This window comes from Oncorhynchus masou, chromosome 23 (genome assembly GCF_036934945.1).
Source record: "Oncorhynchus masou masou isolate Uvic2021 chromosome 23, UVic_Omas_1.1, whole genome shotgun sequence".
Classification (NCBI taxonomy): domain Eukaryota; kingdom Metazoa; phylum Chordata; class Actinopteri; order Salmoniformes; family Salmonidae; genus Oncorhynchus; species Oncorhynchus masou.
This window is the reverse complement of record NC_088234.1, coordinates 18205719-18218218: the sequence shown is the minus strand read 5'-3', so window position 1 is coordinate 18218218 and position 12500 is coordinate 18205719. Positions and strand designations below refer to the sequence as shown.

The 12500-nt window shown below is 44.5% G+C and overlaps 1 protein-coding gene across 1 annotated transcript in view; it reads left to right on the top strand.

Moving 5' to 3' along the window:
• Positions 1–12500, top strand: part of LOC135510481 (sushi, von Willebrand factor type A, EGF and pentraxin domain-containing protein 1-like) — a 160141-nt gene that overhangs the window by 62591 nt on the left and 85050 nt on the right. The window contains exons 4-6 of the mRNA XM_064931454.1: positions 9516–9674; positions 10606–10785; positions 12437–12500. The exon at positions 12437–12500 is cut by the window's right edge and continues 116 nt beyond it. Of these exons, the coding sequence (XP_064787526.1) occupies positions 9516–9674; positions 10606–10785; positions 12437–12500 (403 nt within the window). The remainder of the gene's footprint in view (positions 1–9515; positions 9675–10605; positions 10786–12436) is intronic.

The window sequence follows — 12500 nt, the reverse complement described above, 5'->3', positions numbered from 1 at the left end:
ATTCCCCCAAGTCATTCTTCAGATCACGTAACTAAGAAGTATAAAAACATTCTTAGCCAACATACTAATGAGATTTATATATGAATATGAACAGGGGCTACAGTAAGGGCAGTTTTGAGTGTAATCCTTTCTGTAGATTGCGTCATAATTTCATTCTCATATTTCTCAGCACAGATTGTCCTTTAATTAAAGTCAAACTGACCCATTGTGTAACACATTATCTTGGAACAACCTGTATTTTGGCTTTTGTTTTGTGGTTGCCTTGCTTTGCTTTGCTCTCACATTGGACTAACTCGGTGTCTTGGAAACAGGAAACATCGGCTGTCTCTCAAATGGCACCCTATTCCCTATAGAGTGCACTACTTTTAATCAGAGGCTCTATATTTGTATTCTGTATAGGCAATAGGGTGCTATTTGGGACACGCCCGTAATGTGCAAGACAGGATAGTTCAGGCTGGCCTTGAAAATCCAGCAGAGGTAAGTAACAATTTGGGTAAACTCAGATTGCTATGGGAATGAAATGCAGTAAGCAGCTAAACAGCTAAACAGGGACTGAAAGACAGATGTTGGACGACAGTTCCTATCCAGTCAGAAGGGTCCGGAGAGAGATCCGAAAGAGTTTTTTTTTCCATGAGTCTCCCCTCCTAGATGCTCTGTTCCTGGCCAGATGGGCAGCGGTATCCTCCCTCCTCCTAAGACATACCAGTAGTTCTCTATGGCTCTAAAGCCCTTGGTTTCGCAATGTCTACAATGCTAACATATGGATTTTTTTCAAGATAGTCATATCTTGGATCTTTTAGCTATTTGATGTTGAACTTTAGGACTCCTGTAGGTATAAAAATATACATATACATTATATGACAAAAAGTATGTGGACACCTGCTCGTCGAACATCTCATTCCAAAATCATGGGCAATAATATGGAGTTGGTCTCCTCTTTGCTGTTATAACAACCTCCACTCTACTGGAAAGCGGGGACCTGCTTCCTTACATTCAGACACATGAGCATTAGTGAGGTCGGGCACTGATTTTTAGCGATTAGGACTGGCTCGCAGTAGGTGTTCTAATTCATCCGAAAGGTGTTTGATGGGGTTGAGGTCAGGTCTCTGCGCAGGCCAGTCAAGTTCTTTCACACTGATCTCTACAAATGATTTATGTATGGACCTCGCTTTGTGCATGCTGAAATAGGAAAGGGGCCTAGCACGAACCATGAAACTAAGGGGCCTATCCAGAACCATGAAAAACAGCCCCAGAGAAGTATTCCTCCTCCACCAAACTTTACAGTTGACACTATGCATTTGTGCAGGTAGTGTTCTCCTGGCATTTGCCAAACCCAGATTTGTCTATCGGACTACCAGATGGTGAAGTGTGATTCATCACTCCAGAGAAAGCGTTTCTACTGCTCCAGAGTCCAATGGCGGCGAGCTTTACACCACACCAGCTGACGCCTTGCATTGCGCCTGGTGATCTTAGGCTTGTGTGCGGCTGCTCGGCCGTGGAAACCCATTTCATGAAGCTCCCGACTAACAGTTCTTGTGCTGACGTTGCTTCCAGAGGCAGTTTGGAACTCGGTAGTGAGGGTTGCAACTGAGGACAGACAATTTTTACATGCTACCCGCTTCAACACTCAGAAGTCCCGTTCTGTGAGCTTGTGTGGCCTACCACTTCGCGGCTGAGTCGTTGTTGCTCCTTGACATTTCCAATTCACAATAACAGATCTTACAGTTGACTGGGGCAGCTCTAGCAGGGCAGAAATTTAACGAACTGACTTTTTGGAAAGGTGACATCCTATGACGGTACCATGTTGAAAGTCACTAGCTCTTTCAGTAAGGCAATTTTATTGATAATGTTTGTCTATGGAGATTGCATGGCTGTGTGCTCAATTTTATACACTTGTCAGCAACGGGTGTGGCTGAAACAGCCAAATCCACTAATTTGAAGGGGTGTCCATATACTTTTGTATATATCCAATATATTTTGGGGGGGATAAAATATTGAATTTGGCCTTTACTGTTATAGCCCATAGAAACGCATTGAATAACACATTCATAAATTGCAAAACAAAACAAAAATGTTTCAAGCGGAATAAGGTTTTGAAGTGTTTTTCCTATATCTTGGAGATATAAGAAAACTCATGGATTTGCAAGTTTTTTTTGCCATATTTAATCACTTTGTTTATGGCACTTTTTATACCTTATTAACTTTTGTGCCATTCTTACAGGGTTACCTTCCCCTGCGCTTGTGTAGGTCATAGAGCAAAACAAGTGAGTGAGTGTTTACCTGTCGATGTTGGTGACTTATTAGTTTGTACCTCAAGCGGTTCGATCTGGACAGTCGGTTTTGTGAGAACACATTTTCGAAATTAGGACTTGGGTGTCTGTAAGTTCAGACGACTGCTTGTGGATGTTGTAGAGCAAAACATATGGCACTGTTGTGTTCGTGAGAGACGCTAGCTTAAACTGTTCAGGTTTTACTTACCTAACGTAGCAGGCGTAAAAGAAACACCTGAAACTAGATCCTCTACATACTGGTCTTGACGAGAAGAAAAAACTGTTGGGGGAGGTTCTCTTCTGCACTGTTCAACCAATCCAGTAAATGTGGAGGAGTAGTTAAAATGGAGTGTCACCTTGTTAACGTTCAAAAGAGGAAGTTGCATCACAGGCTCTCTTTCCATTTCCCCTGAAAACCAGGACATCCGGTTGTTGGGGACTTGGCAGATGCTAGGGTTTTACAGACTATTTTTGTGACAATTTTCTTGTCCGGATCCTCTCATGTGTAGAAAACACCACTTTCAACAAGCTCCAGGAATAGGTGCAAACTTTATATCGGCGGAAAGAGAGGATTGAGCTGCACCCAATGCAGAAACATTAAGTCTCTAGCATAAACACATAAGGAGCTATTCAATATAAAAATGATGTCATGCTAGAGTCATTATCTTTAGCTACAGCCTCGGAATTTCACAAGGCCTTTGCTTGATTTTGGAGTGGTGGGCGTGTGTGCTGTTGTCAATACAACCTGTCACGAAAGGTCACAGGTGTCACTGTTGATGACTGAGAAAATAACTGAGGGGCCAGTGATGGGGGCTTGAAGTGTCTGTGTGTATGTAGGTGTGGTCCTTTTGTGTCTTCACTAGGATCACTGCATTGACCTATGACCTACTGTATGATCCTAGTGTCATGAGGTTGGCCTGGGAGGTAGGTTTATGACAGTCATAAATACCTCTTCCCCCCTTTTTCCTCTCTCTACCCTACTGGGGTTAGATTTGAAAACCCCTTGGTTAACATAGAGATTCTGGGAACATCAGAACGTGAGGGGAGAAATGAACTATATTCTGGTAATCCGACCAATGGAACATATGCGGTGGTACTTAATGAATATGATGTCAGTTCGGTTGTCATCTGAGACATTCTCATCAATGATAAGATGACATAAACTCTACAGTGGAAAGTCTACATATCAGAGTTATCGGATTCACATGGAATTGTTGTTCAATTTAAATGTTTGAATATGAAATTATTTGTGATGGGATGAAATGTGATTTTAGCTTCTAAAATGTGAAATTTGGGTTTTCATAAGTTTTCAATCAGTGGTCCGCCCCTGTGAAGGAACATGGGCTATAAAACTTTTCAAACACGCCTTCCTCTCCCTTCCTAAATAAGCCCTTTACGACAATATAACCTCCTGTTCCGAGGACATGAGGACGACGGTCCGATGTCAGAATGGTTCAGATAATATCTACAGAACGAAGCCAACATCAGCGTGAGCTTTGGTTGCGAATGGTATGAACTTTGAACTCTTATTCACTACAGAAGTGATACCTCCTAGCCTTTGAGTTAGCAACCGCAGCTGCAAATGCAGGTTAGAAAGAACTATTCTGCCGATCTAGAGACAATATGTCACATTGAGGTGTGTACAATATGTTGTTAGTTTAAGCCAGTTTGCTACAGCAGGAAAACAAATCCTGCAGAAACAGAAAATGTTAGGGCAAATCAAGTATCAAGTTCTCAAGTGAAAATACAATTTTCTTTTAAGCCTTTTTAAACCTTGAATACACAACAAGTTTGTGTTTCCTGGGGTGCAGAAAACTTCTCAGCATCAAAAGAGTGATCAAATTAAGATCCTACATCTGTACAGTGCCTTGTTCTTTGTGGATGTACACTTGACTGTTTCCCCCCTGGTTGGCTGCACATTTGTAGCGGCAGATTGAGGTCTTAAACGTGAAGTCATGTTAAGAATTGAAAGTGTCCTTGCATGTGAATGTTTAAAAAAATCTTTGTTAAAAACACAGGGATTTAAAACCAATCCAACGGAATCACAACAAGAGCCCTTGGTCTTGCCACAAGTGGAGTGGCTGCGGTCCAGAGTTGGAGCGTTCAGATTTATATTTGACTTGTTCTGTCTCAATTGTTAGTCTTGTGTTACAGGCAAATAAGGTATTTCAGTTTTTTTTTTTTTTATACATATGACAAAGAAATATGTAAAAACATGTTTTCACTTTGTTGTTATGGAGCATTGTGTGTAGATTGATGAGGGGAAACAATAATTTAATCAATTTTAGAACAAGGCTATAGTGTAACACAATGTGGAGAATGGGGAAGGGGTCTGAATACTCTGAATGCATTGCATCTGGAAACACAAAACCCCCATTTTTTAAAGAAAGACCACAGGGTTTGCGCCTGTGCAACAGTAGATATTAAGTTTAACATATGTTTGTATTGTACATTTGATCAAGACTTAAAGATAACTAAGGTTATTTTCAGACATCCAACAGAATATGAATGACTTGTACATTCCCCAGTTGCTCCCCACATGGGAAGATAGAGACACAGACTATAGGAAAACGCTGGTGGCCTTTTCGCTAAGGGGGGAATTTGTTAGACTCAGCAAATCTGTTACTGTTATTGGGGACTGAGATGCGGAGATGTGCTGGGTATTCTTCTGGATTCACTTTCAGGGTTTCCGTTTGTCTGTTTGAGATCCCACTAATAGATTACAGGCTCCCCATGGTCTCCAGAAGATTTCTAGACTTCTTTGGCTTCTTGAGTGACTTCTTTGGCTCTTAGGGTTAGTTCACGAGCTAGACAAAATGGCTTACTTCATCATTTTATGGGCAAGAAATGATGGCGATGAATCTGTCTGGTACTGTACGTTGTTTAGTTGAAAGTGATGCACATGTTAATCATTACATTAACATTTTTGTCATTTAGCAGACTTACAGGAGCAATTATGGTTAAGTGCCTTGCTCAAGGGTACATCAACAGATTTGGGGGGATTCAAAGCAGCAACCTTTCAGTTGCTGGCCCAACGCTTTTAACTGCTAGGCTATCTGCCGCCCTCCTGCCACCCTCCTGCCATCCTCCTGATATCCTCCTGCCATCCTCCTGCCATCCTCCTGATATCCTCCTGCCATCCTCCTGCCATTCTCCTGCCATCCTCCTGCCATTCTCCTGATATCCTCCTGCCATCCTCCTGCCATCCTCCTGATATCCTCCTGCCATTCTCCTGATATCCTCCTGCCATCCTCCTGCCATCCTCCTGCCATCCTCCTGATATCCTCCTGATATCCTCCTGCCATCCTCCTGCCATCCTCCTGATATCCTCCTGCCATCCTCCTGATATCCTCCTGATATCCTCCTGCCATTCTCCTGCCATCCTCCTGATATCCTCCTGCATCCCTCCTGCCATCCTCCTGCCATCCTCCTGCCATCCTCCTGATATCCTCCTGATATCCTCCTGCCATCCTCCTGCCATCCTCCTGATATCCTCCTGCCATTCTCCTGCCATCCTCCTGATATCCTCCTGCAGCCCTCCTGCCATCCTCCTGCCATCCTCCTGCCATCCTCCTGCATCCCTCCTGCCATCCTCTTGCCATCCTCCTGCAGCCCTCCTGCCATCCTCCTGCCATCCTCCTGATATCCTCCTGCCATCCTCCTGCCATCCTCCTGATATCCTCCTGCCATCCTCCTGATATCCTCCTGCCATCCTCCTGATATCCTCCTGATATCCTCCTGCCATTCTCCTGCCATCCTCCTGATATCCTCCTGCAGCCCTCCTGCCATCCTCCTGCCATCCTCCTGCCATCCTCCTGATATCCTCCTGATATCCTCCTGCCATCCTCCTGCCATCCTCCTGATATCCTCCTGCCATTCTCCTGCCATCCTCCTGATATCCTCCTGCAGCCCTCCTGCCATCCTCCTGCCATCCTCCTGCCATCCTCCTGCATCCCTCCTGCCATCCTCCTGCCATCCTCCTGCAGCCCTCCTGCCATCCTCCTGCCATCCTCCTGATATCCTCCTGCCATCCTCCTGCCATCCTCCTGATATCCTCCTGCCATCCTCCTGATATCCTCCTGCCATCCTCCTGATATCCTCCTGCATCCTCCTGCAGCCCTCCTGCCATCCTCCTGCCATCCTCCTGCAGCCCTCCTGCCATCCTCCTGACGTCTTAGGCCTACACCATTCCCCTGTATGTTTAGAGGATTGATACCTAACACACATTTTCATTGGATTTAGATGTAAAACCTATATTGTCCTTCCTCTTTCTGTAGATATTGTTACCATTCTAACCATGCATAGTAAGAGTTTGAAAGCACACATGTAGGGTTGAAGGCCCGTTGTGCTCCGCTCTGTGAGGTATTTTAACCTGGGCCTGGGCGCACTCTCTCCAATTCACAGATCATTTGGACTGGACCCTTGACAGCCTACTTCCTGACCAAATGGAGGGTATCCATAGGAGTCAGGGGTCAATGGACTTGTCACTAAAAGATGGAAATCAGTCTCTTTGTGGGTCATTGGGGGCTGAAGCAGATGTGCTAGCTCTTAATTCACTTTCAGGGTTCCATCAGTCTTTTCCAGTCTCAAATCGACTCTCAGTTGGTCTTCTTGGCTCAGGTCAGTTATTTCTGAGCATATTTCATCTATCACAGTGCGTCTGGTACACCTTTATTCACAACCTTTTCTTTCCAACACCGTCTTTCGTTTTGGCGTTTTAAGATGTATTCGTTTACCTTTCTCTTTCCCTTCTCTCATTCTCTCCATCCCTCCTTCTTTCTTTCTCTCTCGCTCCCGGTACACAGTGTGTGTTTCAACGAGAGCCTGGTCTGGCCACTCGGAACTCTCCCACTGTAGAGAAAACTGACTTCCAGGTTTGTATTCAGAAAGTGTCTCAGAGTAGGTGTGCTGATCTAGGATCAGGTCACCTCTGTCTATTCATTATAATCTGAAAAGCCAAACAGATCCTAGTTCAGCACACATTGAGACACTTTATGGATATGAGATTAGGTCTGTTACTAAACCCCGTGTCTACCTAAACCAGCCGAACAAGTTTCCAGTCCAGGAATTAAAATTAAACTTTAAAACAGTATTTCTACTGTTTCACTACAAGTGAAATATTATTCGTTCATAAATAACTGTGTTTCCTGTCAACTTTAAGTGGAGGCTGTAAAAGGGGATCCAGGGGCCTCAAATACATTGAGACATTTACCCTTCAGGTTCTGCTGCTTGCTTATGAGGCTGAAGGTGAATATCATTGAGAATGTATGGGCTACTTAAGTTATCAGATCAAACACACACCCACACCCACACACCCCCCACACACACACACCCACATGCAGTACAGTCTACACATAGCTGGTGTGTATTTGATGTGGGTGAGAGGGAGGAGGCTATTCCAGGCTGTGCCAGGCTACTGGTCGAGCGGCGGGTAACGATGCTTGGCCGACCCTGGTGTGTTTAGGTGGGGAATGAGTGTGTGTTGGCACGGAGCATCCGGATCCAATGCCTGGTCCCTGTCAAGCACTAGAGAGAGAGAGAGAGAGAGAGAGAGAGAGAGAGAGAGAGAGAGAGAGAGAGAGAGAGAGAGAGAGAGAGAGAGAGAGAGAGAGGCCCCTCTCCAGACTACAGCTTGGCAGTAAGACAACACAGAAAATGACCACCTCCAGCTTAGCGTTGGGTAGTAAATTAGATCTAAATACTGATTAGTCAGATCAACACCATGTATCCTCTAGGACACTGCTCTGTGTGTTCTGGTCTCAACAAGCTACCACAGTGTTTTCTGTCCTTCACCCATACATGGCCTGAAGCTAGATGGTACAGCTCCCTTCACAACTGTCTACTTCTTATATTGCCAACTTCACATTTTGTCAAAATTCATGCATTGTGGTTTGACAAACAGTTCTGATTGAGTATAGCCTATCCATTATAATGAGTTGGACATAGCAATTCTCTGACCTTCCATACTGTTCCCTAACTGGTCACTATAACACAACTGGTCCATATAACACAACTGGTCTATATAACACAACTGGTCTCTATAACACAAATGGTCTCTATAACACAACTGGTCTCTATAACACAACTGGTCTATAACACAACTGGTCTTTAACACAACTGGTCTATAACACACCTGGTCTCTATAACACAACTGGTCTCTATAACACAACTGGTCTCTATAACACAATTGATCTATAACACAACTGCTCTATAACACAACTGCTCTATAAAACAACTGGTCTCTATAACACAACTGGTCTATATAACACAACTGGTCTATATAACACAACTGGTCTATAACACAACTGGTCTCTATAACACGACTGGTCTCTATAACATAACTGGTCTATGGTCTATAACACAACTGGTCTCTATAACACAACTGGTCAATATAACACAACTGGTCTATATAACACAACTGGTCTATAACACAACTGGTCTATAACACAACTGGTCTCTATAACACAATTGGTCTATAACACAACTGCTCTATAACACAACTGGTCTTTATAAAACAACTGGTCTCTATAACACAACTGGTCTCTATAACACAATTGGTCTATAACACGAGGGATGCATTGAGACGGCCATCTTCTTCTGTGAGGATCATATAGTGCAGGGTAGCCAAATTCCGATCTTGGAGGGCCAAAACACTTCTGGTTTTCATTCTCTCTTTCTAACCAGGGACTGATTAAGATGTGGGACACCAGGTGAGTGCAATTGACTACGAGGTAGAAAAAAAAAGTGTTTCAGCCCTCCAGGATGGGAATTGGGCAGCCCTGATTTAGTCGATGAAGGAATGTTTGAGAACAAGCTTGGTAGCTCTACAGCCAGACAGCTTCCTGACCCCTAAATTCCTGACCCCTAGCGTCCTGACCCCTAGCTTCCTGATCAGTCTCAGGTGCTTTTAACACAAAGCATAATTGCCAAGTTAATCAAAGTATTATACACCTCTGTGATTTCAGAATTTGCCATGGCCATGGACATGTTATACTGTCTGTACCGGTCCTTCCTTTCCATGCAACTAACAGGGTTGGGGTCAATTCCTGTTCAATACCAGTCAATTCAGAAAGTAACCAAATTCCATCTCCAATTCCAAATGTTCCTAATTCAAAAGCATGGAAGCATTGAAGAGAATTGGAATTGGAATTTCAGTGGGACTGGAATTGAACCCTGGCAACTAACTACATTTCTAGGCAAAGTCTGTGTTGAGGCTAACACTGAGTGTCTGCGTCCTCTGTACAGCGTGCCCGCCTGGCACCTACAAGCCAGAGGGTACACCTGGAGGCCTGGGTACCTGCCTGCCCTGCCCTGACCAGCACCACACCTCCCAGCCCAGCAGCACCTCACGCAGCGACTGTGTCTGCAAGCAGGGCTACAGGCCCCAAGGGAAGACCTGTGAAGGTATGAGGCTCCAGACTGTCCACGCTACACTTCCAAAGTCAGACACTTAGGGCCGTTCTCCCAGACACCAGCTAGGCCGAGCCCTGGACTAAAAAGCATACTGAATGGAGAATGCTTGAAATAACCCTTTAAACCAGAATGAGACTTAAAGTCCAATTCCACCACTTTTCAAACTCATATTCATTATTAAAAAGTTGTGGAATTGCCCTTTAATCTGCATCTGGGAAACTGGCAGAACTCCCTAGGGAGTTAACATTCCCAAAGCCCTTAGGCTTCACCACAACCAAGCATCTGCCGCAGGGATCAGCCTCAATTCCAAGGCTTGAGGGCTGTATGTGTGTGTGTGTGTGTGTGTGTGTGTGTGTGTGTGTGTGTGTGTGTGTCTTTTATTTTACTCTCCTTGTGGTGACCAGAAGTCTTCACAAGGATAGTGAAACAAGGAACATTTGGACAAGTGGGGACATTTTCCCGCTCCCCAAAAGGAAAAAGGCTATCTTAGCCTTAGGGGGTAAGTTTAGGGTTAGATTTAGGTTTAAGGGTTAGGTTTTGGGTTAGGTTTTAGGAGTTAGGGTCAGGTTTAGGGGTCAGGGAAAATAGTATTTTGAATGGGAAACAATAGTTGGGTGTCCTCAAGCATAGTAAAACAAATGTGTGTGTGTGTGTGTGTGTGTGTGTTTGCGTGTGTGCATGTGCGTGCACATGCAGTATAATAACTGAGTGTGCGTGTTCATGCATTTGGTCTTTTGCATCAAATAGAGGAAATCTGAGTCTTTTTCATGTTTCTCCTCTCCCTCCCTCTCTCTCTCCTTCCCTCCATCTCTCTCCCCATCTCTCTCTCCTTCCATCCATCTCTCTTCCCGTCTCTCTCTCCTTCCATCCATCTCTCTCCCTGTCTCTCTCTCCTTCCATCCATCTCTCTCCCCATCCCCAGTGGTGTACTGCCCTGAGCTGTCTCCTCCAGAGAATGGTTTCTTCATCCAGAACGTGTGTAATAACCAGTTCAATGCTGCCTGCGGGGTACGATGCCAGCCTGGCTACGACCTGCAGGGCAGCGGCATCAGACTGTGCCAGCCAGACGGGACATGGTCAGGCTCTCCGCCCAGCTGCAGAGGTGAGAGGGTGGTAGAACACACACACACACACACACACACACACACACACACACACACACACACACACACACACACACACACACACACACACACACACACACACACACACACCCCTCTAATGGTCCCTCTCACCCTAACCTTAACCTCTCTAATGGTCCCTCTAACCTTAACAACTAATTGTCCCTCTAACCTTAACATCTCTAATTGTCCCTCTAACCTTAACCTCTTTTATGGTCCCTTTAACTCTAACCTTAACCTCTTTAATGGTCCATTTAACCCTAACCTTAACCTCTTTAATGGTCCCTTTAACCCTAACCTTAACCTCTTTAATGGTCCCTCTAACCTTAACAACTAATTGTCCCTCTAACCTTAACCTCTTTAATGGTCCATTTAACCCTAACCTTAACCTCTTTAATGGTCCCTTTAACTCTAACCTTAACCTCTTTAATGGTCCCTCTAACCTTAACAACTAATTGTCCCTCTAACCTTAACCTCTTTAATGGTCCATTTAACCCTAACCTTAACCTCTTTAATGGTCCCTTTAACTCTAACCTTAACCTCTTTAATGGTCCCTTTAACTCTAACCTTAACCTCTTTAATGGTCCCTTTAACTCTAACCTTAACCTCTTTAATGGTCCCTTTAACCCTATCCTTAACCTCTCTAATGGTCCATTTAACCCTAACCTTAACCTCTCTAATGGCCCCTCTAACCCTAACCCTTCTGATGTTTCAACACATTCTTAAACATTTGTGAGTTACATCGGCCTATCAGGGAGACACACACACGCACATACTGTACACAAAACACACAACCACATACTGTACACAAAACACACATGTACATACTGTACACAAAACACACACACTGTACACAAAAACACATGCACATACTGTACACAAAACACACACGCACATACTGTACACAAAACACACACACTGTACACAAAACACACACGTACATACTGTACACAAAACACACACGCACATACTGTACACAAAACACGCACGCAAGCACACATTGTATATAGTCATTGTATATAGTCAGTAAGAGGGCTTGTTAAGTTCGGGCATGGTGTGTAGAGTTAGTATGGAGACTGTCTGGCTGGTGTGTCAACGTATCCTCTGAGGATTGAGATCATGTGTGTGTGTGTGTGTGTGCTTGGCTCACTGCCTGTGTGCCTTCCTGTGCGTGCATATGTGTGCCTGGACGTCTGTCTCTCTGTCTGTCTGCCTCTCTGTGTCTGCATGAGTTCCAGTGTGGGACCTCCCAGCCAGTTAAGGCATCAGGGAGGGGGTCTCCTAAAAGCCTGTCTCTCAGTGGTGCTGAAAACCAACACACTAAACACACTCTTCTAGACCTCAGGCTGACACGAACCAGCCCTGCAGGATCAAGGTTTTTATTAAGGGATTTTGCAGGAGAGCAAATGATAGTCCTCAGAAAATATTTAGCTAATGTTTTAGACAGATGAATCATTCTTCTTTTTTCATTCCTCCATTTCATTGTTGTATCTCCTTCCATCTCTGCTACTTGGTTCCTCTCTCTTTTAAAAATCTCTCTCTCTCACCCTCTTTTCATACTGTAAATTTGTCATTGCGGTTAGACCGACCAGTATCTAGGATTTTCTCTGTGTTTCTCTGTTTCAACAACAGTGCGCTCCTGTCCCGCCCTATCACCGCCCCAGCACGGACACATGAACTGCAGCGAGGGTGGCAC